Source organism: Mytilus galloprovincialis, chromosome 14 (assembly GCF_965363235.1).
Source record: "Mytilus galloprovincialis chromosome 14, xbMytGall1.hap1.1, whole genome shotgun sequence".
Lineage (NCBI taxonomy): Eukaryota > Metazoa > Mollusca > Bivalvia > Mytilida > Mytilidae > Mytilus > Mytilus galloprovincialis.
In genome coordinates this window covers 13,615,435-13,642,253 of record NC_134851.1, presented here as the reverse complement: position 1 = coordinate 13,642,253, position 26,819 = coordinate 13,615,435, and the positions used below count along the sequence as shown (strand labels likewise).

The following is a 26,819-nucleotide window of genomic DNA, read 5'->3' as shown; positions in this document are numbered from 1 at the left end:
TTTTCTGATGCAACTTGTAAATTTTATTTTTCCAACATTCAGTATGGACTTGGTACATTGATTTTTTTAATACTTTTAAACATTTATCATGATGTGAAAAATATTATATTCCTTGATGTTGCATTAATCATTATAGGATGTATGATAATCTTTATTTGTAATTAATTCATTATATAAATTTTTTCACTTGTTTACATACAAATCTAAAAATTAAAAACAATTCCAATTTATTTACATACAATTTGTAAATGTGTTGTTCTAGCAATTAACAATAATCTTACCCTCAGGTTTTTTCTTTCACTATAATAACTAATTATGAAGGTACAAGTTTGTGCTTTTTTACCTGTAAAACAATAGGACATTTGCGCTTCAAATACTATGGACATTTGCGCTTTAAATTTTGAATCACCTGTATTAAATTCATCGGACATTTGCGCTTCTTACCTATAGTCGTCCGCCTGTATTTTTAATTAGAAGTAATATTACGTAGATGAATTAAACTTATATTTGTCATTATTACGACCATTGGTGCAGAATCCTTCCATGCCCACTTTAATGAACAGTTCTACAAACTCATTCTGCTAAAAAAATCTTTTTGAAAAGTAGATTCCATTCATTTTACAACAGTCGCTGAATTACATTACGATTTGTTATATCCGGCACCCCAGAATTGAGAAACATGATTTAATTATTTATTTGAAAAATGGGCAAAATACCAGTCAGAACAGATAACAAGAGATATGTTTTTCAGTCCTTGGGCTTCAGATATCAATCTGAAAATGACCTGTGATGACTGTACATGTTTAAATGTCTTTAGAATGTTTTCTTTTACTAGTTTTAGCTGTGTATAAACTTTTTAACATATATCAGAAATGTGCTATGCAATGATTTTTAAACTTTTAACTCTGCAGAGTCAAACTTGCTGGTCCCAAGCTCAGATAAAAGAGGAGGATATATATAGTCATAAAAAACAAATATTGCAAAAGCGCAAATGTCCTATGAAAAAGTGCTAACGTCCCACGCCATTTAAAATGCCACAGGCAATATTTTCTAAACCATCATTAAAATCTGTATAGAAGGATATTATTCAAACACTTTCTTCAAAATTTTAGATACAGCAGTCACAACATACAAGAATGGAGTCAATAAACTTGACAAAAGACAAGGTTAAAAAATCCTACCAATTTACTTCTTCTGTAATAAGTGAAAGCTTTAAAGTAACTTCAAATTTAACATGAGGTACTTAAGAAAACCTTAAAAATCTAAATTAACATTTTTAGTAGAAACTTGAAGTTGTAAGAAAATTATTTTAAGAATAACATGTTTCATGTATAAATCTGGATCTATTTTTTCCCATAAAAATAAGAAATGCAATAAAATAATCAGCATTTAAAATATCTAACGGTGATAAATTGTAACAATGACGTTAGTTATTTGAAAACGTTTTAAACAAATTTTGTACAAATGTTTTCACTGTTAAAAAGTGCATGTATATCTAAAAATTTCTTTCTATTCTAACCTGATGTCCTTTCAATGATTTTATTCTAAATGATATAGATCTTGCAATTTTATGTCTTTGGACAAAAGTAATTGAAATGTAATTAATTACATATTGGTAATGTAATTGTAATGTAATTCATTACATTTGAAAATCAATGTAATTGTGATGTATTTAATTACATTTAAAAAGCAATGTAATTGATATGTAATTTATTACTTTGGCATGTAATTGCATGACTCCAGGTCTGGAAGAGAAGCGACACACAAAATGTGGTCTTCTCGTTTAATAGCATAGATAGAAGAGCTTTATCCAATGGAAATATTAATTATACCTCACACAATTTTTATTTTTAAGTGTTGAATATAATGTTTTTGACCCATCAGTCTGTCTAACAGTCTGTAGTCCATCAGTCCTGTTCTTGTCATTGCAACTTCCCCAGAAACCACACAACAGAATTTCATGAAACTTTATAGATAATAAGGACATACTATGTAGATGTGTATATTGACAGGAAATTATGATTCAAATTTTTCAAGGAGTTATGCTCCTTTGCACTCAAAATACAACTATAACAGTTTGTCATTGCACCTCCTCTGAAACTACACAACAGAATTTCATAAATTTTGTAGATAATAAGAACATACTATATAGATTTTCAAATCAACAGGAAAATTATGATTCATTTTCTTTCTGGGCAATATGTCCTTTTTCACTTGTTGGCCTCAATATACTACTGCAACAGTTTGTCATTGCAACTTCTCTGAAACTACACAACAGAATTTCATGAAACTTTGTAGATAATAAGGACATACTATGTAGATGTGCATATTGACTGGAAATTATGATTCACAATTTTTTTGCCCTCACCATAGCAGAAGGGAGATATAGTTTCACCATAGTCTGTCTGTATGAAATTTGATTTCAGTTCTCTAACTTTATAGATAATAAGGACATAATATGTAAATGTGCAATTATTCACAAGATTTTTTTATCAATTGACTTGTGTAGGAGTTATGAGTCTGTGACACTAAGGCATCTCTTGAGATATTGTTTGCTCGGTGTCAATGTTGAAGCTAGGGGTATGTGAGCATGCTCACATTTTAGGTTCTTTAAGTGCGGCATATTAGAAATTGTATTTCCTCTCAATCTTTATTTTCTCTAAAATATTTGCTAAGTGTTTTAAAGAACTTATCACCCTTGGATAGATAAAATATGTGCAACACAAGGAAAGTTGGTATTCTGTGCATTTATTTAATAGAACATTTGTGGATGGAGTTATGGTGCAGTCACAGAGATGTTCTAAGTATACAAATAATCATTATACTCTTCTGTTTTAGATGCAGTAACAGGTACTTATCCTCAAGACAAAAAGAAAAATAAACTAGCCTGCTATTTGCTGCAGATATGTCAACAAATATGTGGAATAAACATTGTAAGTATAAAAAAAAAGTAGAGAAGTTGTAAATGGTAAGTGCTGGTCAATGTTGTCAAACACCTATTTTCTGTTTTCTAATACTTAATTATGAGTTGAGGTATGCTTATAAGTGACATTAGCAAATTTTTCGTTTAAAATGTACACATTAACGTTTCATAATTCATAGCAGTTATAAAATTGTCCTTGTGGTTCCCTTGATCCAGGCTTAATATGCCCCATTTATGGGCATTATGTTTTCTGGTCTGTGCATCCGTCTGTTCGTTCGTTTGTTCGTCCGTTCGTCCGTCCGTCCGTCTGTCCCACTTCAGGTTAAAATTTTAGGTCGAGGTAGTTTTTGATGAAGTTGAAGTCCAATCAACTTGAAACTTAGTTCACATGTTCCCTATGATATGATCTTTCTAATTTTAATGCCAAAGTAGAGATTTTCTCCCATTTTCATGGTCCACTGAACATAGAAAATGATAGTGCAGATGGGGCGCCCATGTACTGGTGACACATTCTTATTTCAAACTAAAATACTTTTCATATTGTGACTTTGTACATGATATTGATGAAAGCAAAGAAGAAAGTTGGTGACCAAAGCCTAATGTCAGATGTCATAAAAAACCTAATTTATAAATTTCTCTAAATAAACATGATTTCAGCTTCTCAATTGTCAACTTTCCATTTCTATGTACATGTAGCAACATTCCAGCAGCCCATGCACATGGAGAGACTCTTGTGGAGAGCTGTGTCATTGGCAATCATACCACATGCTCTTTTATTATTTATATAGATCTGTCAGTTATTGAAGGAGAACATACTCTTTCAATCAGTCTAGTTTGAGGTCTGAAGCTGGCATATCAGTTACTGCCAGTAATCCTTTGTTAGTTTATTTATCATTGTCATTTTGCTAATTATTTCTTATGTTACTTGTTCAGACTTTGGACTCAAGATTTCTTTTAAACTGAGTTTTACTGTGCCTATTGCTATGTTTTTTTTTATGCTATTGACTTTGAAACATTTACATAGTTTACAAGTTAATGTTTGTGTTGTGTATGTTTTTTTATGTTGTTATTTTTATATGGCAGTGGCTATTTTGAGGCTATTTTGCCGGCTCCAGCAAAATAGCGATTTATACAGAGTTTTTCTATTTTCAGATTTTTAATCTAGACCATATTTTTTAAGGAAACTGTATTTATGCACAAATGATATATGAGGCTAGATGTCAATAACCTTTTTGTTCGCCTTGCCGAATCCTAGTCAATCAATTTTGGTGAACTGCACTCAGTTTTGCGTTTGTCATTTCTGGGTCTTTTTAGCTGACTATGCGATATGGGCTTTGCTCATTGTTGAAGATTGTACGGTGACCTAACATTGTTAATTTATGTGTCATTTGGTCTCTTGTGGAGAGTTGTCTCATTGGCAATCATACCACATCTTTTTTTTTATCATACATACGTTAATTTCGGTTGACTGTAACATAGAACGTTCGAAAATGCAAAACAACAAAGGAGTAGGTTCAGTAAGACCCTTTTTTGGCCACAAAATATAGCAGTTTTACAAAATTGTGAAAATGTAATCTTTTAATTATTTATTGGAAAGTAGAATGTTCCTGCTACACAAATATGGGCTGTTTTTGACAATACAGTGCACATATTTTGGGTACTAACATCATTAAGTCATGCTAAATTACTAAAATCTTCACAATTTAAGCATTTTAGTAAAATTTTAGACAGTTTCCGTCTTAAATGAAAGTGGCCGCATTCCTGTTCATTCATAACATTGAAATGTAAGCTGTATTTGATGATAATACATAACATATATAAAGGTTGAGGATGAACACGGATGCAGCCACTTTCATTTTTGACAAAAACTATCTGAAAAGTGACGATTTTTTGCATATTTGATAGATTTTTCATATTCAAGCTTGAATCGGAACGTTTTTCATGACTGAATCAGTTCAAATCTTTCACATAAACTGATTGAATCAATTGAAATAGACACTTAAGTGTTTAAAAAGTGTCCAAAATATTTCGTTAGATGAACCTAACATTTGAGGCCAAAATCGGCCCTTACCAGACCTACTCCTTTGTTATCAAACAGACTTGATTTTCGACTGATATGAAGAACTACAGCCTATAATTTTGGAGTACTTTGAAACGTGAAACCACGACTATAAAATTCATGAAATAAATCTTGCAATAGAATATTATAAGATAAATTAAAAAATATTGTACACACGATGCATACAAATCTAGCTATTGGCAGCATTTATTCTATGAAAGTTGAATACTGAAATGTATATATCTGCAAATTATTTCTGCAAATTTTGCAAAAGTGATGCTGAGACGCAAAAGAAACAAGTGTTATGTTCAGTTCGTGTTTGCAGTGGCAGCACCTTTCTGGGACCAGACACAAAAAGCAAGGCACTTCTGTGGTTTTGTAAAGCTCGTAAGGTTGTTGGGTGTTACTTTTTGTTTCAAAACTATAAGGCTAATAGGATATTTTTGGTGGAAGAAGACTTCAAGTCTTCTGAAGGCCAATGGTGCCGACTTTAGGAAATCATTAAACCTCCTTATGCCGCATTTGTTTCTGTGCATTACAATTTCATAACAACTTCTGATTCTTGACACCGATATTTACACATGATTAGGCATCTGAATCATTTAATTTGAAAATTAGGATTGAAAAACAATCCCTTTTGTAAATATGTACGCTTTTATTTATGTAAATTGTTAGATTTCATCTCATCTACATGAGCGTTATTTGTTTACTTGTAACCGCATGTTTTTACTGTAGATATTTGTAGTACGCATGCTTGAATTTGGTATTGGGACAACTCGCCCTGTTTACATGTTCACCCTTGGTCTGTTCATCCTGAGTTTGCCGGTATAGTACGTTCGACCTGTGTTCATTCTCTTTATTATACGTCCTTGCATTTATCAAAAAATATTAATATTAAGGGTATCGTTAAAAAAACTCTAAAACACGATTTAGTCAAAATCATCTGTTCCTTATTTTGTTCCCAAGGTAAGAAAATCGTGGTAAGCCAATCAAAAATGTTTTCTCTGAAGATTATTCTAACATGCTAGATTTTGAACTTTTGTTGTACACATCTAGTTGTGAGGGATCGTGAACATGGCATGTGAATTTTCATCTGTAAGCAGGTTCTTACACAGCTTAAGGATAAAAGCATGGCTGATTGACCAAATTCAATGATGCAGTACTACCATAAAGATAATAAATAGTATTTTTTTCACTAATTTATTGACATAATATTTGTTGTAACATATTTTATTTTTGTATTCAATTAAATCATTTAAAGGACAATGAACTATTCTTTTTTCACAAAGACCAACAAACAGGTTGGAACGATGCATCAGATTTAACGTCCCTATTCGGACCGGACGTTAGAATTCGATACATCCCGCACAGCCAAACGGACGCCCCACTTCGGCAAGCGTTTAACTGACGGTCGGGAGAAGACCAAGTGACCATATTTCTGTACCCCAGTCACCCTTGGGGTATTTTACTTTTGAAAAAAAAATAAAAAATTTAAGGTTTTTTACTCAAAAGTGGGAAAATTCATTATATTTGGAACAACTTTTCTAAATGAGGGGTCAAATTAATAAAGAAGATATAAGTTTAGAAACATCACAAAATTCTTTATGGTCATTGTTTTGACCATTTAATACTTGATAGATGCATAGTTCTTGGTAAAAAGTTTCATCAAATAATATGAATATAAAGGTGCTCATTTTTTACAGTGGGTTGTAATGTTCTTCCAATGAGGGTTATCCCTCATTTGGAGTGTTGTTCCCAACCTGTTAAAGGTCCATCTTTGTGCATAATTCAAAATTGGAAATTTCAACAACCATCTAATATTCTTACAGAAGAAAATAAACCCTGGTCTGCTGCTACATGTTCATCTCTTCTACCGATTTTATAACTATATAGCTAGAATCATGCAAACAGACTTAAGAAAAAGGCATATAAGTTCATTTTACAAATATGACACTTTTTCTAGACAATCCAGATCGTGCAAAATGCTTCGCTAAAAATTGTAACCTTTAAAATTGTTTTCGCGCACTAAAATCCCCCATGGGAACTTTCAAAAGTTGGCGGGTATGTAATAAGTCATACTATTTTTATGCCCCATTTATGGGCATTATGTTTTCTGGTCTGTCCGTGCGTCCTGCTTCAGGTTAAAGTTTATGGTCGAGGTAGTTTTTGATGAAGTTGAAATCCAATCAACTTGAAACTTAGTACACATGTGTTCCTTATGATTCAATGTCTAATTGAATTATTAATATATTGGGTAATCGGATATTTTTAGCTGACATTTTGGGTATCCGATTGGCCAGAGTCTACTGTATGATCTTTCTAATTTTACTGCCAAATTAAAGATTTTACCTAATTTTCACAGTCCACTGAACATAGATAATGATTGTACGGATGGGAAATCCATGTACTTATGACACATTCTTGTTTGAAAAAAAAAATATACGTCATGACGATAATGGAACAAAGCAGACTGGGTTAGTGGGGCTGCTTTTATGGTAATTCAAGTTATCTTTTATTCACCTTCTTCCACCTCAGAGCTATCAGCTCTTTGATTTTTTTAAGTTTTAATCAGAATGTCGATTTTGTATATGGGTTTGTTTGCTTTGCATATATTATGTATATGTTTTGTATATTTTTTTTAAAGATTTTTTTTATACCTCCTAGGCCTTTTAAAGAAAAGAGTATCAATTTTAATATTTTACTTCTTAAAAATGTTTTAAAAAGACATGATTTTAGAGACTGTAAAGATTATCAATTTTAATATGCACTTTTTGTATAAATAATTATTAAAGAAGACATAGTTGTATAGAGATTTCTTATTGAAGTACGTGTATGTTTCTATATTTTTCTATTATTATACGACCGCAAAAATTCTAATTTTTCGTCGTATATTGCTATCACATTGGCGTCGTCGTCGTCGTCCGAATACTTTTAGTTTTCGCACTCTAACTTTAGTAAAAGTAAATAGAAATCTATGAAATTTTAACACAAGGTTTATGACCACAAAAGGAAGGTTGGGATTGATTTTTGGAGTTTTGGTCCCAACATTTTAGGAATTAGGGGCCAAAAAGGGCCCAAATAAGCATTTTCTTGGTTTTCGCACTATAACTTTAGTTTAAGTGAATTGAAATCTATGAAATTTTGACACAAGGTTTATGACCACAAAAGGAAGGTTAGGATTGATTTTGGGACTTTTGGTTCCAACAGTTTAGGAATTGGGGGCCAAAAAAGGGCCCAAATAAGCATTTTTCTTGGTTTTCGTACAATAACTTTAGTATAAGTAAATAGAAATCAATGAAATTTAAACACAAGGTTCATGAACACAAAAGGAAGGTTGGGATTGATTTTGGGAGTTTTGGTCCCAACAGTTTAGGAATTAGGGGCCAAAAAGGGGCCCAAATAAGTATTATTTTTGGTTTTCGCACCATAACTTTAGTATAAGTTAATAGAAATCTATGAAATTTAAACACAAGGTTTATGACCATAAAAGGAAGGTTGGGTTTGATTTTGGGAGGTTCGATCCCAACAGTTTAGGAATAAGGGGCCCAAAGGGTCCAAAATTGAACTTTGTTTGATTTCATCAAAAATTGAATAATTGGGGTTCTTTGATATGCCGAATCTAACTGTGTATGTAGATTCTTAATTTTTGGTCCCGATATCAAAGTGGTCTACATTAAGGTCCAAAGGGTCCAAAATTGAACTTAGTTTGATTTTAATAAAAATTGACTCCTTGGGGTTCTTTGATATGCTGAATCTAAAAATGTACTTAGATTTTTTATTATTGTCCCAGTTTTCAAGTTGGTCCAAATGTGGGGTCCAAAATTGAACTTTGTTTGATTTCATCAAAAATTGAATAATTGGGGTTCTTTGATATGCCAAATCTAACTGTGTATGTAGATTCTTAATTTTTGGTCCCGTTTTCGAATTGCTTTACATTAAAGTCCAAAGGGTCCAAAATTAAACTAAGTTTGATTTTAACAAAAATTGAATTCTTGGGCTTTTTATACGACCGCAAAATTTGAAAAATTTTTCGTCGTATATTGCTATCACATTGGCTTCGTCGTCTGCGTCGTCGTCGTCGTCCGAATACTTTTAGTTTTCGCACTCTAACTTTAGTAAAAGTGAATGGAAATCTATGAAATTTTAACACTAGGTTTATGACCACAAAAGGAAGGTTGGTATTGATTTTGGGAGTTTTGGTCCCAACATTTTAGGAATTAGGGGCCAAAAAGTGCCCAAATAAGCATTTTCTTGGTTTTCGCACTATAACTTTAGTTTAAGTTAATAGAAATCTATGAAATTTTGACACAAGGTTTATGACCACAAAAGAACGGTTGGGATTGATTTTGGGAGTTTTGGTTTCAACAGTTTAGGAATTAGGGGCCAAAAAAGGGCCCAAATAAGCATTATTCTTGGTTTTCGCACAATAACTTTAGTTTTACTGAAGTAAATAGAAATCAATGAAATTTAAACACAATATTAATGACTACAAAAGGAAGGTTGGTATTGATTTTGGGAGTTTAGGTCCCAACAGTTTAGGAATTAGGGGCCAAAAAGGGACCCAAATAAGCATTTTTCTTGGTTTTCGCACCATAACGTTAGTATAAGTAAATAGAAATCTATGAAATTTAAACACAAGGTTTATGACCATAAAAGGAAGGTTGGTATTGATTTTGGGAGTTTTGGTCCCAACAGTATAAGTGGCCCAAAGGGTCCAAAATTAAACTTTGTTTGATTTCATCAAAATTGAATAATTGGGGTTCTTTGATATGCCGAATCTAACTGTCATGACTGTGTATGTAGATTCTTAACTTTTGGTCCCGTTTTCAAATTGGTCTACATTAAGGTCCAAAGGGTCCAAAATTAAACTTAGTTTGATTTTGACAAAAAATGAATCAGTTAGGTTCTTTGATATGCTGAATCTAAAAATGTACTTAGATTCTTGATTATTGGCCCAGTTTTCAAGTTGGTCCAAATCGGGGTCCAAAATTAAACTTTGTTTGTTTGATTTCATCAAAAATTGAATAAATGGGGTTCTTTGATATACCAAATCTAACTGTGTATGTAGATTCTTCATTTTTGGTCCTGTTTTCAAATTGGTCTACACTAAAGTCCAAAGGGTTCAAAATTAAACTTAATCTGATTTTAACAAAAATTGAAATCTTGGGGTTCTTTGATATGCTGAATCCAAAAATGTACTTAGATTTTTTATTATGGGCCCAGTTTTCAAGTTGGTCCAAATCAGGATCTAAAATTATTATATTAAGTATTGTGCAATATAGCAAGTCTTTTCAATTGCACAGTATTGCGCAATGGCAAGAAATATCTAATTGCACAATATTGTGAAATAGCAATTTTTTTTTTAATTAGAGTTATCTTTCTTTGTCCAGAATAGTAAGCAAGAAATATCTAATTGCAAAATATTGTGCAATAGCAAGATTTTCTTTTAATTGGAGTTATCTTTCTTTGTCCAGAATCAACTTAAATCTTTGTTATATACAATATACAATGTATATATATTCACTTTTTACTACCAACTGATAAATTAAAATAATCTTTACCATTCAGTGATAACAAGCAGTTTTTTTACATCTTAATATTTTATGATGTATTTAAATGAGTAGTTATTGTTGCAAACTCCATTAGAAATTTTAATTGAGATTAGTTTTGGAATAAGGGAAAGGGGGGATGTGATTAAAAAAATTGGGTTCAATTTTTCTCATTTGAAATTTCATAAATAAAAAAGAAAATTTCTTCAAACATTTTTTTGAGAGGATTAATATTCAACAGCATAGTGAATTGCTCTAAGAGAAAACAAAAATTTTAAGTTCATAAGAACACATTCATTCTGTGTCAGAAACCTATGCTGTGTCAACTATTTAATCACAATCCAAATTTAGAGCTGAATCCAGCTTGAATGTTGTGTCCATACTTGCCCCAACCGTTCAGGGTTCAACCTCTGCGGTCGTATAAAGCTACGCCCTGCGGAGCATCTGGTTTGATATGCTGAATCTAAACATATACTTAGATTTTTGATTATGGGCCCAGTTTTCAAGTTGGTTCAAATCAGGATCCAAAATTATTATATTAAGTATTGTGCAATAGCAAGAAATTTTCAATTGCACAGTATTCAGCAATAGCAAGAAATCTTCAATTGCACAGTATTGTGCAATAGCAAGCAATTTTCAATTGCACAGTATTGCACAATAGCAAGAAATCTTCAATTGCACAGTATTGTGCAATAGCAAATATTTTCAATTGCACAGTATTGCGCAATAGCAAGAAATATCTAATTGCACAATATTGTGCAATAGCAAGAAATTTTCAATTGGAGTTATCTTTCTTTGTCCATAATAGTAGTTGAATCAACCTAAATCATTGTTTTATACAATATACAATGGATAATCACTTTTACTACCAACTGATAAATTAAAATAATCTTTACCATTCAGTGATAACAAGCACTTTATTTTACATTTTAATATGTTATGATGTATTTAAATGAGTAGTTATTGTTGCAAACTCCATTAGGAATTTGAATTGAGATCAGTTTTGGAAAAAGGGAAAGGGGGATGTGAAAAAAAAATGGGGGGGGGGGGGATAAATTTTTCTCATTTCAGATTTCATAAATAAAAAGAAAATTTCTTCAAATATTTTTTTGAGAGGATTAATATTCAACAGTATAGTGAATTGCTCAAAGGCAAAAAAAATATTTTAAGTTCATTAGACCACATTCATTCTGTGTCAGAAACCTATGCTGTGTCAACTATTTAATCACAATCCAAATTTAGAGCTGAATCCAGCTTGAATGTTGTGTTCATACTTGCCCCAACTGTTCAGGGTTCAACCTCGGCGGTCGTATATAGCTGTGCCCTGCGGAGCATCTGGTTAATTTCTATCATGACTTCTATTTTAATCTTAATTAAGACAGGCAAAATAGCAAAACTCTATATAAATCGCTATTTTGCCGGCAAACTAGCCACTGCCTTTTTAAATTGATCTGTTATAAGTTATTAGTCATAAGTCCTTTTCAAATGATTTTACTAACAAACAGGTTTAGACCTGCCACATTATTTTATATGTTCCTGTTGAAAGTCAGTAGTCTGTATAGTTCAGTGGTTGTTGTTGGTGGATGTCTGTCATAATTGATGTTCCTATTGAAATTCTGTTATTGCCATATTATAATGATTTTGTCCAAAATAACTAAAACACAAAGTAATACTACAATCTTCAATGTTACGTTTTTTTGTTGTTGTCCAGACAGAATAAAGTTCAAATTCATTCTGAAAAGCCATGTATGGAGAGGGATTCATATAAGTTTTTCCAAACTTTGTTTCCGAATCCCATACTAGAACTTTATGTGACATCGAATAGTTTATTCTTGTAATTTTTATATGACCGCAAAAATTTTTAAAATTTTGTGGTCGTAAATTGGTATCACGTTGTCGTCGTCATCGTCCAAAGACGGATGGTTTCCGGATAATAACTTTAGTATCAGTGAATAGAAATTAATAGAATTTAAACACAATTTTTATAACTACAAAATGAAGGTTGGGATTGATTTTGGGGCTAATGGTCCCAACGGTTTAGGAATTAGGGGCCCAAAGGGGCCAAAACAAGCATTTATCTAGTTTCAAGACAATAAGTTGTGTTTAAGTATTTCAATTGCTCTGAAATTGTACCACAATGTTCAGTACCATTTAGTAGAAGGTTGTGATTTATTTTAAGGGTTATGGGGCAAACAGTCTATGAATTAAGGGCCAAAAAGGGGCCAAAAACAAGCATTTTTGTAGTTTCTGGACAATAACTTATGTGTAACTGTATAGATCTCCCTGACATTGTACCACAAGGTTCCATGTAACGAAGGGAAGGCTTGAATTCAGTTTGAGGTTAATAACCCTGATCACTTAGAAATAATGGACCACTAATTAAAGGGCGCGCCAAAAAGATGCATTTTTCTAGTTTACAGTAAATACCTTGTGATTAAGTTTATGGATCTCTCTGAAATTATACTACAATGTTTCTAACTAGAAAGGAAAGGCTGGAATTGATTTTTTGGGGTACTTGCTTTAAGAGGGGTTTCAAAAAGTGAGAGGCCAAAAAAGGGGCCCAAATAAGCATTTTTGTAGTTTTCGGTCAATAACTTGTGTTTAAGTGTATAAATCTCTCTAAAATTATACCACAAGTTTCCATACTACAAAGTGATGGTTATGGGGGTTATGACTGAAATCAATAATAATTAGGGGCAAAACAAGGGTTTTTCTGGTCAGCAGGACAATTAATACAATTTAAAAGCAGTGAAGGGGAGGTAATCCAACTAAAATTTAAAGAATACTGTTATATATATGTTTGATTTCTTGATTACCTCCTTTATACTGCTTACTTTTTGTTTAAACATATTTATTTATAGTGGATTGGGAAACAAGTTTTGCAACTTATAGTAATCCCTTTCCACTTTACGGGTGTGAGTGCTGCCTTGTAGCGGCATTAGCCTACTCTTTTTCAAAATCTACAAGGGTGTCTTTTACATGCAAGAGATATGGCTCTCTCTTAACACGGGTCAGCCATTTATTGTCCCCTTCTGACAGCATAGCATTGTTACACTGCTTGAAAATTATGTATTAAGAAATGATGATTGTCTTGAGATGTATAGCTGTAAATTTATTTTTAGAAGTTACTTAAGAAATAATTCATGGAAGCCATATAGATTGTTGGAAATTTACACATGGCCTGGGATGTGATATTCGAATGTTAACGAATATCATGGCCCAGGCCATGTGTAAATTTCCAACAATCTATTGCTTCCATGAAATATTTCAATTCTAATAGGACAAATACGGTCATTAAAAAACTGAAGCGAGGATGGGTATGCTGTGTGTGTGGCTGTTCTTTTTTACTCCTTGTTAGATAAAGCTCAAATATCTTTATAAATATGTAGCTTGCGTAGGTTATTTCGTGAATAACTGCTAGAAATTTTTTTTTAATTCTTTAAATTATCAAACCCATCAATTGCCATTTTTAATTTACATGTTTTTCTCATAAGCTTCTGTCAAATCCAAAGTTGACATTTTGTAACTAAGGAGCCGCCATGTTGACTTGCTGAAATGAGTAAATATATGCGAATAATGCAATAGAATAGAAAATAAAACAAAACCTACCTCAAAAATCAGTTTTAATACAATATCATACAAATTCTGATTGGTTCATGTAACAGAAAACTTTCAACTGTAGCGGTTTCATTTGTATAACGTCATGTTTTGAAATGACTTAAATGCGCCAAAAAAATTAATAGACTTTCGCGGAATTTTATTTTATTTTTATTTTGTTGACTTCCCCGAGCTCTTGTGCAGTTACTTCTTTTTATTATGCATATGAATAAGAATAAAAGTTATTTTGTCTTTTTTTAATTGCACTTTTTAAAACAATAAAAATCTGCAAAGGGTCTGCAAATAGGTTCCAATTCATGTAGATTTACATTGGAAGTATATTGTAACAGCCATTATTATGTTTATCTCTGAGTCTGCGCTAAGTATATTTTATCGAGAATTTTATCACAGTGTTGTTTACAAAGCTAAAGAAGTACGTCATATTAGAATGATAAACAATATAAATTTTAACCATGACTGTATGTCATTTTATATTTTGATATTAAATGATGTATTTAAACAGGAACATATATGTTAGATATACTGTTCCCAGATTTAAATGAGAAGTTATTGTTGCAAATTCCATTAAAAAGCTAAATTGAGTTTATTTTTGGAATAAGGAAACGGGGGAGTTGGAAAAAAAAATGGTGGGGTGAAAATTTTCTCATTTCAGATTTCAGAAATTAAAAAGAATTTTTCTACAGTTTTTTTTTTTTTTTAGGGGATTAATATTCAACAGCAAAGTGTATTGCTCAAAAGCAAAAAAAAATAATGTTTAAGTTCATTAGACCACATCCATTCTGTGTCAGAAACCTTTGCTGTGTTAACTATTTAATCACAATCCAAATTCAGAGCTGTATCAAGCTTGCATGTTGTGTCCCTACTTGCCCCAACTGTTCAGGGTTCAAACTCTGGGGTCCTATAAAGCTGTGCCCTGGAGCATCTGGTTTATCAATAAGTACTGTTTAAACTAAAAAGCCATGTGATTTCAAAATAGCTTCAAAAAATTGATTTTATCAAAGAACTATGGAGTAAGATATTAATTTAAAGCGTATTTGTCCTAACCCTAACCAAAGAATTCAGTCTTTTTTTTCCCCCTATTTTCTTAAATTGTTATTATACTCCATGCAACGAGTTGTGGAGGGTATATTGTTTTTAACCCATCCGTCAGTCAGTCCGTCAGTCCTGTTTCTTGTCATCGCAACTCCTCTCAAACCACACAACAGAATTTCATGAAACCTTTTAAGATAATAAGGACATACTATGTAGATGTGCATATCAACAGAAAATTACGATTCAATTTTTTTTCAGAAGTAACGCCCCTTTGAACTTATTTGCCCAATATACTACTGCAACCTTTTGTCATCACAACTCCTCTAAAACCACACAACAAAATTTCATGAAACCGTTTTAGATAATAAGGACATACTATATAGATGTGCATATTGACAGGAAACTATGATTCAATTTTTTTCTATGAGTTACGCCCCTTTGAACTTTTTGCTTCAATGTACTTCTGCAACAGTTTGTCATCGCAACTCCTTTGAAACCACACAACATCATTTCATGAAACTTTGTAAGACACACTACAAACTCCTCAGAGTCTGAATTGACCAGTTTTTGTGCTCGACCAGTAAAATCGAGCACACATTTTACTCGACTAGTCTCGACATTGTCTCGACTGTACTTAACTGTACTTAAGTGTACTCGACTAGGTCTCGACTTTACTTAATTAGTCTGATTCAGTACTTGATGATCTCTGTGTAGTCTGAAATGGTCTTGACCAAGGCTCGACCTGTCTCGACCTGTCTTGACTAGTCTCGACTCAGTCTCAACCAGTCTTGACCTGTCTCAACTAGTCTTGACCTTCAAATTTAGTTTTGACTGGTGTAAATCAGCCCATCTAACTAAATTAAATATTGATCTTACAAAATTCAAGCTTATTAGGTAGTTTGATTTATTGCTGTGAAATGAAACAATTTAATTTTACAATATGTAAAAATAAAAATTATTATATAAAAATTCAGATAGGCATCTTTAATTTTTTTCATAACTTTTTCAAATCAACTTGGATTTTCATCAAACTATGCAGCTATCTTACATATATATCAAGCTCACTGAATCCCATTTCATTTAGTTTTTTGTTGTATTGCTGTAAAATTTAAGAACTAAAGTAATCTTGGTAAAAAAAGCTAGGATTTGCAATTCGGACAAAATAGAGATAGTACACTTTAATTTTTTTAATAACTTTTTCAAATCAACTTGGATTTTCATCAAACTATGCAGATATTTTAGATATATATCAAGCTTACTGAATCCCATTTCATTTAGTTTTTTGTTGTATTGCTGTAAATTTAAGAATTAAAGTAATCTTGGTAAAAAAAACCTAGGATTTGCAATTCGGACAAAATAGAGATAGTACACTTTAATTTTTTTAAGAACTTTTTCAAATCAACTTTGATTTTCATCAAACTATGCAGATATCTTACATGTACACTATGTAGATGTGCATATTGACAGGAAATTATGATTCAATTTTTTTCTTATACAATTTTTTTTTCTTACACATATTTTATTTCTCCAATGACAATGTGGGGACGTGGGGTATGTGAGTGCGCTCACTAAGGCCCGGATTTTTTAATTTGTTGGTTTACGGATCTGCCGACCCAATTTGCCGATTTCCAGAATAAAAATAAAATCGACTTTTCATGCTTTTTTTATTCGCGCCGACCCAAACAAATGCATTATCCCTGAAAAATAATTAAAATATTCTTTTTTTATGAAATGAAATACATGAATCACTAACAAAATTGATAACACTTTCTGTTGTGAAAAAATAAAACTTCCAGTTTAAGTTTCTAAAAATAGACAAATCAATTATAACTGACCTTGAAATGTCGTTTGCGCAAATAATTTTGCGTAACAAAACTTAATTGTGTTTAAAACCAATTACACAATAAGTTTGTTTCCCCTTATTTGTCATCAGTCTGTAAGATGCATAATCATCTCATAGAAATAGACTTGTCCAAATGTGGACAGGGTGAAGGCATCTAGTTAAAGTACTGAATATTAACAAATCATTTTGAATTTTCTTGTTTCATAGATAATAAAAAATTTATCGTCCATTTGGATAAAAAACGGGAATGGGAGACAACAGATTAACCCGATAATCTCGTTTTTCCAGTGGACGAGTCTATTAGGTTTTTGACACGTGTGTTGAAACTTATTTTCGTACGAGGTTTTTACATTTTCTTCTTTATCAATTTTCGTGCTTGAAGATCATTATTCACCAAGTTTTCCGGAATTGATTAAGAGCTACGCGAATCTGTTTTTCTTGTTTCTGAAATGACGATTTAATTTTGTCTTTGTCCGTGCACCCCCTTTTTTTACTGTAAATTATTAGACAATGTCATGCCATGTTTATAACAGCTGAGCAATAATATTTCATTGAACTAAAATTTAAGAAATGATGATAAAATAGCATAAAAACATATTGTTAGAAAGGTGAAATATATATTGATTTTGCATATTTTTCTGTCTTCAAAGATGATTTTTTTTCTTTTTTTTCTCGACCGACCGACCCGACTTTTTCATGGGGAAAATCCGTAAACCAACAAATTAAAAAACCGTGGCCTAAGGTTTTTTAGGCAGTTAAGCTGCCTTATGCGAGCACTCTGGATTTGTGTGCTACCCAATAAATGCTGAAATGCGTGCCATTGTTATAATCTAGCTGGCTACTATATTATTTGTAACTTATTGGACAGTTTTTTTATACTTTTCATTCTGAATTACAAAAAAATATGACCAGAAAAACCTTAAATGATCGTCGATTTTCCCAAAAGTTTTGAAGTTGCACATAGGAAGTAGAGCACATTAGGAATCCTTATGTAGTTTATTATCCTCTTAGCTTTTGGCTAAGATGTCAAAGAACAAATGTATGACATATCTAATCGCCGAAAATCTCTAAAGACAAGTAGTTAAGATTTCCCAAATTGCAAAAGTCGTAGGAATATTGTTTGTCGACAATACGTAGTCAACTACGTATATATATGTAAGTTCAACTGTTGGCGGCAATTTTGAATTTAAAAGAAGACGAAATTTTCGTATCTTTTCAATTTGGACGCAGGGGTTTAAATTAGCGGTGGTCCAAGGTCTGTGACCTTCCACTTTTGCAGTCGGACTTTCTACTTTGTTACTAGCTACGCACGACATGCCCGACGGACCTTGAAATAATATAAAAAAATAACTTTGCAAACATTTTTACCAAAGTTTCCTAATAAACGATCTCAAACTTATATTCATCATTACTATTAATGACAGCCATGTTCAATTTGTTCTACCGCTAGCTTTTTACATAAAATCGCCGATAAATAATGTGTAAATCCGAGTAAAATCGTATCTCACTATCTGTCAAAAACAACATTGAAACCAAAATGGCTGCCACGAGATTACAATATCGGATCCGATTCCGGAAGCGGATGAGGGTAATCCCGGATTTGGCTACTAAAAAAATCCAGACAGGTTACAAAATACATCTATGCATCTATGCATGTTAATAAATATAAACACTAGAATTAAAAACCAAAAGACTTATACAATGTATGAAAAAGAAAGAAAAAGCAGAAAATATTTTGTACACCAATTTTAATGTGAAAATCCAATACATTGTGACAGCTGGGAACAGTTTATCTAACAATATATATGTTCCTGGTAACAGTATAATTTTTTTTCATCAGTGATAAATGTTGGTAATGCATGTTAAATGCTTTTCAAGTTGAACATATTACTGCAATTTCAAGGGGTATTTTTTCTTTCTCAATTTTGATAGGTCGGTTAAAATAGCTGGAAGTTTCTTATATAAAAAAAAAGATGTGGTATGATTGCCAATGAGACAACTATCCACAAGAGACAAAAATGACCAAAACTTGGTAAAGGACAAGATCCCCACCCCTAAACCATATATATATTCATGTATGGGACAATATAACAAATCATATGAAATATAGGTGGAGTTCGTGGGGCCACTCTGTTTTAGAATATATAATGGTCGAGATCCACAATCTTAAACAATATATATATTTATGTATGGGACAATATTACAAATCAAATGAATTATAAGGGGGTCCCTATGGTCACTGTACCCCCTCCTGTTTGAGAACTTGGAAACATTCGAGATCATCACCCCTTTACCATATATACTCATGTATAAGACTATATAACAAATCAAATGAAATATAGGGGAAGTCCCTGTTGTCACCCTACCCCTCATGTTGAAGAACTTTGAAACAGTTGGGATCCCAACTCTAAATTAAATGAAATATAGGGGGAGTCACTGCAGTCACCTTATTGAGAAATTGGAAAGAGTCGAGATCCCAACCTTTAAATTAAACCATATATATTCATGTATGAGCACTAATCAAATGAAATATAGGGAGGGTCCTTAAGGTCACCCTACCCACTCCTGTTTGATAACTTAGAAACATTCATTCATTCATATCTTTATTTCCTTTATCCCCATCCCTCAACCATATATATTCATGTATTGGACAATTTAACAAATCGAATGAAATATAGGGGAAGTCACTGGGGTCCCCCACCCCTCCTGTTGGAAAACTTGATAACGGCCGAGATCCCCACCCATAAACCATATAATTATATTCATATATGGGACAATATAAAGAATCAAATGAAAAATAGGGGTAGTCCCTAGGGTCACCCCACACCCTCTTGTGTGTGTTTTTAAAACTTGCAAAAGATTGAGATACCAACGCCTAAACCATATTCATTCCTGTTTGTCATTTCAGAAAAGATTGAATGACATACAAGGTCAATCTCATATGTGACACATATGCATATCACTTTGCTAGACCCTAACACCTGTCATTTTATTCCAAACTTAGACATCGTTGATTTGGGGTGAAGGTGGGAGTCGTTTACATTTACTATGGACAGGTCAGTCAGACCTCACCATTGATCCCTGTAGTAGTAAACATTTGTCTGATTTGTGTCTCATAACTTTTGTACTGTATAACACAAACTCAGTTTGCTTTCCAGGGAATCAAGTCCATTCATACTTTTACAAGCTCGTACTAAAGTCATCTTGAACTACTAACAGTCAACTAATACGAACAATTACGATCAACTAGAAGAACTGCAATCATTGCAAATTTGTACCACTGCTGACTCATGAAAGACTCATGACCACGAATGGTCATGTGCGTTGCTATTGAAAACCTTAATAAAATATGAATTATTTGCCTTAATAATTAATTCATTAAATGAACATAAATGTACAATTATATATGAATGTTTAATGTTTGTTCTTTTAAATCTTTAAAAAATGTTGAAGCAACATTGCCACAGTTTTCGTAATTATGTTTGCCTTGGTTTTTGGTTAACTGCCTACAGTGCTTACAGCGCTTTGATTATTTTTTCTTGTTATTTTTTCTTGTTATTATTTGCAGATTATGTGCTATTCCAGTTCCATATTTATAACACTTGGAGTTGGCACACAACAAAAGGAAGTAGCTGTCACTGGAACAAGTGGTATAAATGTTATTATAACTGCCATTGCTGTGTTTATGGTGAATAAGTTTGCCAGGAAAACCATGCTCATATTGCCCCTAATCATGATGATTTTAGCTTTTGGTGGACTACCTCTTGTAATGAATTTTGTAGAAGTAAGTGAACTTGATTTAGAAGTGATAGCTCTATTTTAGCTCATCATAGAGCTAAAAGGCCTGAAACAAAAACAAAAATCCTGAAACTGCTGCACCACATTTAACTTAACTTTTCCACAATCATAAGGGTATCTTAAGTTTACAAATTTTAATCAAGAAGGCCAACATCAAAATAACATTGGGGTTAAATGCAGGTTGTGCCTTTTATACAATATACATTATACATTTTAAGGAAATTTTGCAGTTTTCAGTTATTACCTTGAATATAATAATTATTATAGATAAAGATAAAATGTAAACAGCAAAAATTATCAGCAAAGTAAGATCTACAAATAAGTTGAAATATCAAAAATTGTTAAATGTGCCCTAAAGGAGTTATTGCGCTGAAAAGACCATTTTTCACAATTTTTTTGGTTCAGTGATCAAAGTTAAGTTTTTGAGTTTTGGTCATTTTTTCTAATAGTATGTGCAGTAGGTCAACTATATTTGGTGTATTGAAATATTTTATGATCTATATGTCAGTCGTGCAAGTTTAATTTGACCATGACCTTATTTCCAGGTTCATTGCTTAGTGTTAAGTTTTTGTGTTTTGGTCTGTTTTTCTTATACTATATGCAATAGGTCTACTATATTTGGTATATGGAATGATTGTAAGTTGTACATGTCTAGCTGGCAGGTGTCATCTGACTTGACCACATTTTTATGGTTCATTGGTCAATGTTTAGTTTTCTTGGTTAATGTTAAGTTTATGTGACAGTTGTAATAAAGCTTTATATTTAGGACTGTCAACATAATATCAATGATTAGTAAAGAAGGCGAGACATTTCAGTGTGTGCACTCTTGTGTGTAATTAAATGACCATAGAATTTTAAGATAAATATGAGAAGAATAGCTTTTAAATTATGCTGTCGGATAAGAAAAAGAAAAAAATATGGAGAACTGTAGCTTGAGAATGGATTTTATACTCTGAATGAAACAAGGAGACAGGTTATGGCTAGGCTTGAAATGATACAGTATATTAAACACATTTGTATGAAAATGGCTCATCCAGTGAAAAAATAAAATTATTGCCTATTGTCAAGTATTCAAATTCACCATGTGAACATAGTTTTGGAAACTTTAAAATATAAAGAAATGTCCCTTAAATACTCAAGTTCAGCTATAAAAAAGTTTGTCTGTGTTACGAACTGAGATTTTGTTTCTTAAATGCAAGCCTTGATCTGCATTTTCAACGCATATATGAATAAAAACAGTATCAAGAGGAAAATATTTTTATTCTTTGCAATTACATAGTCCGTTTAAAAAGAATATTATAAAAAAAAAAATATCAAAATAAAGCACATAATTTAAATTTAAACTCTTCTAAAGCTTTCATATTTTAATGATCAATGTATATTACTAAAAATACTGAAAATGAAAGAAGAAATAAATAGAATATACTAATAAAGTGTTAAATTAATCAATATATGCTTCAACTTTCAGCCAGAAACTAGAGGAGGTTATGGGACCATATTGATAAATCTGTATGTGATTGGATTTGCTTTGAGTTTAGGTAAAGTAAAAATTTAAAGAATTTTTACTCCTTACTATACCTTGCACAAAGTCTTTAGGATTAAATTGAGAAAGGAAATGGGGAATGAGTCAAAGCGACAACAACCCGATTATGGAGCAGACAACAGCCGAAGGCCACCAATGGGTCTTCAATGTAGCATTAGAATTCCCGCACCCGTAGGTGTCCTTCAGCTGGAACATGGAAATACTTAGTCTGTCTGTCTGGTCTCTGATGATTATGACACTCATGTGTACAATTCTTGCTAGATTTATATGAAACTTATATCAAGTATTCAATTTCAAATTTTTCAGTTCTTTAACCACATTTATTTTGTGTCACAAACCCATGCTGTATCAAATATTCAATCACAATTCAAATTCAAGGCTGTTTTAAGCTTAAATGTTGTGTCTATACTTAATTGTATAATCTAGCTATGTCGGTATTTCTTTTAAATCAAACTGTAAACCAAATAAATCATGCCAATAACAACTAATAAAAAATCATGTATCTAAAACTAAAATTTCAATAAGTGCACTTCAAACATACAATGAGTTTAGTTTAAAGATGTCATTAACAGTCAGACAAAAAAACATTGTTTTGTTCTTGTTGTGTAATGTCAATATTTCACTAATTTGTTATGATATAACCAATGTATCTTATTTTAGGTCCACTGCCATACATGATGATAGGAGAGAAGTACTTTCAAAGAGCCATGACCTTAAATTGGCTTGTAAATTTTGCAGTCTTAAGTTCTTTTCCATACATGCAGGTTAATATCTAATTACTTGAATCTAATATTTCATGTTTGACTTAAGTGAAAGGACATGGTGGTATGATAAGTTAATTGAGGGCCGCTCCAAATATGTATTTGTTGATAACCATTGTATAGAAATTTTAGAAAATGTTACAGTGAAAGGAAGATTGCCTAGCAACTAATTTATATAAAGTAAAATTATCGCATATGACTTGCTTTATCTGTACAAATTTAAATAAGGGAAAATGCAAACAAGATTAATTATTTAAGAAAACACTGAAGTTACTTTAATATGAAAATCGAGCTCAATTTAAGTTTATTAAATCTATTAAAAATAGTTATTGCTTTGCAATTAAATAATTTATCCATGTCTCTCAACATGATCAAGTCTTATATGGAAACATACTTAATGGGACTCTTCATTCTTAGTCCCATTTGTTGTAGAAAATACAAAGGAGAAATAAAATATATGTTCATACCTTATTCCATGTATATCAATAGAACACAGTATTAGTTTTATCTGTCTATTTTTTCTCACAAAGAGTTGCATATATATATATATATATATATAAGTGTCTAAGAATGTAACTTTAACACACTAATGAGTGTTATAAAATTAGTTGTTATATTTTATATATTATTCACGCAATATTTCGCTAATATGTTTAGCGAAATATTGCGTGAATAATATATAAAATATAACAACTAATTTTATAACACTCATTAGTGTGTTAAAGTTACATTCTTAGACACTTATATAATTTAATTTAGTAACTGCATCAGTTTATTTACAAACTGATCCACACCTAGATAGATTGAATGTTGATTGTTGCTATTTTTAGACACTATATATATATATATATATATCTTGAAGATATGAATATTAAAACTCAAAGTTAAATCAATAAATGTTGAGATTTAATTCATGAAAGTGGCTATATCAGGTCTCAACATTTATTGATTTAACTTTGAGTTTTAATATTCATATCTTCAAGATATATATATATATATATTAATATATCTTCAAGATATATATATATATATTAATAATATATATATATTAAGCAGTTTAAAATTTTAAAGCACTTCCTTTCTTTCTTTTGTTTTGCTAATTTCTAGAATGATCTTTTGTCATGTGCTATTCGTTAAAAATTATATTTGAAAGGAAATGTTATAACACTCTTAATTACATAACTGTAAGCATTGTCATCCTGAGACCCTAATCTGACTCTATCTCCTTACTGCCTTTTGCTTAATTAACATGGAGAAGCAATAAATTCTTATTTTAAAGTTTTTGGTTTTAAAACTTGAATGAAGATTTAATTCATGAAAGTGGCTATATCAGGTCTCAACATTTATTGATTTAACTTTGAGTTTTAATATTCATATCTTCAAGATATATTAAGGTCTATGATATTCATGCTTTACCTTTGAGTTAAGATCTAGGATAATAAGTGACCTACACGTATCTGTATGTTTTATGCTGCACCAACTTCAGTTATGGGAATTTCCACTGTAGGTCTTACAGACAACTGATTTAAATCTATTACACTTTAAGTAAAATACACATCGTCAACTATACTATGACTATCTAAAAAAAATTCTGTTGTTTATCAACTTTTATTTTTTTTCATTTTCAGAGTTCAGAAGTAAAAGGATTAGCCTTCATTGTGTATGCTGTATTTGTAGTAATGAGTAGTATGGTTTTGTATAAATTTGTCCATGAAAATAATACAAGTACAGGAAATGTTCCAAAGAACACTAAAAAATTGCTCCTGAAAATTGATAGAGCTGATCAAGTGTAAATTATTTAATATTTTATCATTTAGGGTGAATTTATCAAAATATTTACATTTAAGTTTTTTATTTGATTTATATATAATTAGTTAAATTATTTAAGATTTACATTTTGATTTATATGTAATTTCCTAGTTTGCTTTTCATTGCAACTTGAACAGTCTTTCACATAATTTTACATGTTTATGTTATGTTATTGTCTTGCTTTTTACAATAAGTCTGCTGGTCAGTATAACAATTTGAAAAAAAAGGCTGATTTATAAAGGAATTTGCATGCTTAGAGACCTCCTACATGGCAACAAAAGGGAAGTAGGTCTTGCTCAAACTGTGTCAATCAAAACCATTCTATAGTTAATATTTTGTGTGGTGGTTAATATTTTATTGATCAAGGTTAAAATGCTTATAGAACTCCAAGGGTTATATGATGTTTAGAAATAAGTCTGAAATTCCTTGATAGTTCTCTCATCTGGAAAGGAAATTTTTGCTCAAGTGAGGTGTGTTTTTATGCCCTACCTACCTACGATAGTAGAGGGGCATTATGTTTTCTGGTCTGTGCGTCCGTTCGTCCGTCTGTCTGTCTGTCTGTCTGTCTGTTCGTTCGTCCGTCTGTCCCGCTTCAGGTTAAAGTTTTTGGTCAAGGTAGTTTTTGATGAAGTTGAAGTCCAATCAACTTGAAACTTAGTATACATGTGCCCTATGATATGATCTTTCTAATTTAAATGCCAAATTATAGTTTTGACCCCAATTTTACGGTTCACTGAACATAGAAAATGATAGTGCAAATTGCAGGTCAAAGTTTTTGGTCAAGGTAGTTTTTGATGAAGTTGAAGTCCAATCAACTTGAAACTTAGTATACATGTGCCCTATGATATGATCTTTCTAATTTAAATGCCAAATTATAGTTTTGACCCCAATTTTATGGTTCACTGAACATAGAAAATGATAGTGCAAATTTCAGGTTAAAGTTTTTGGTCAAGGTAGTTTTTGATAAAGTAGAAGTCCAATCAACCTGAAACTTAGTATACATGTTCCCTTTAATAAGAAATTAGAGAATTTATTCCAATTTCACGGTTTACTAAACATAGAAAATGATAGTGCGAGTGGGGCATCCGTGTACTGTGGACACATTCTTGTTGTAAATATAAAAACACAATAAAAACATCCAAATTTCCTGCTTTTAATCATTGTAGGCCTATAGCCTGAACAACCTATCACTACCTGAAAATATTTGAATGAATTGCAATTTGAGTATTAAGAAAACAGCAATAAGTCATTATTTAATATAACATTATATCATTAAGTTTGATTTTTATTCTTGCCAGATTTTATTTCTTTGGTTAGGGCCAATGTTATTATTCTTTTAAATAATATGTTCAAGATGATAACTTATAAACATATGTTGCTGTTTCAACATTGTACTTGTTTGATTTTATCCCAAATAATATTATAAACATCATATGTGATGTGAACATTTAATTTTTTTTTTATAACATACTACTTGAAGAATAATGACACACCTTTTGTTATATTTATAGAAATAAATCAATAACAGTAGATTTATTTATATTTGTGGTATAATCCAATGTTACTGTATAACATGGAAATTGGATATTTGGTAACCAATGTTAGTGAATAACAGGGAAAATAATTATTTTTGTTTATAAATGATTTCATGGAATTGCAAAAGTTTGCATATGAGCCCAAAAAAATGTGTACTTATTTTAACATTTAAATTTGTGGTTGACCTTTACCAAAGGTTCCCACTAAATTTGGTATTTAATGAATAATAATGATCCACAGTATAAAATTCAAACAAAATGTTAACCCAATAGATACTCTGAATGATTTATTTCTTCAGAGCTTCATATTTCTATAGTTCATATCATATTCATTTTTAAATTTTATATC

The 26,819-nt window shown here is 31.4% G+C and overlaps 1 protein-coding gene across 1 annotated transcript in view; it reads left to right on the top strand.

Annotated features, from left to right (window-relative positions):
* The window catches only part of LOC143059094 (solute carrier family 2, facilitated glucose transporter member 5-like), a 96,811-nt gene extending 70,204 nt beyond the window's left edge, over positions 1–26,607 (top strand). The window contains exons 11-15 of the mRNA XM_076232581.1: positions 2,839–2,933; positions 20,593–20,808; positions 22,291–22,360; positions 23,026–23,129; positions 24,755–26,607. Coding sequence (XP_076088696.1) covers positions 2,839–2,933; positions 20,593–20,808; positions 22,291–22,360; positions 23,026–23,129; positions 24,755–24,919 — 650 coding nt within the window. The 3' untranslated portion in view covers positions 24,920–26,607. The remainder of the gene's footprint in view (positions 1–2,838; positions 2,934–20,592; positions 20,809–22,290; positions 22,361–23,025; positions 23,130–24,754) is intronic.
* The last annotated feature ends 212 nt before the right edge of the window (positions 26,608–26,819 follow it).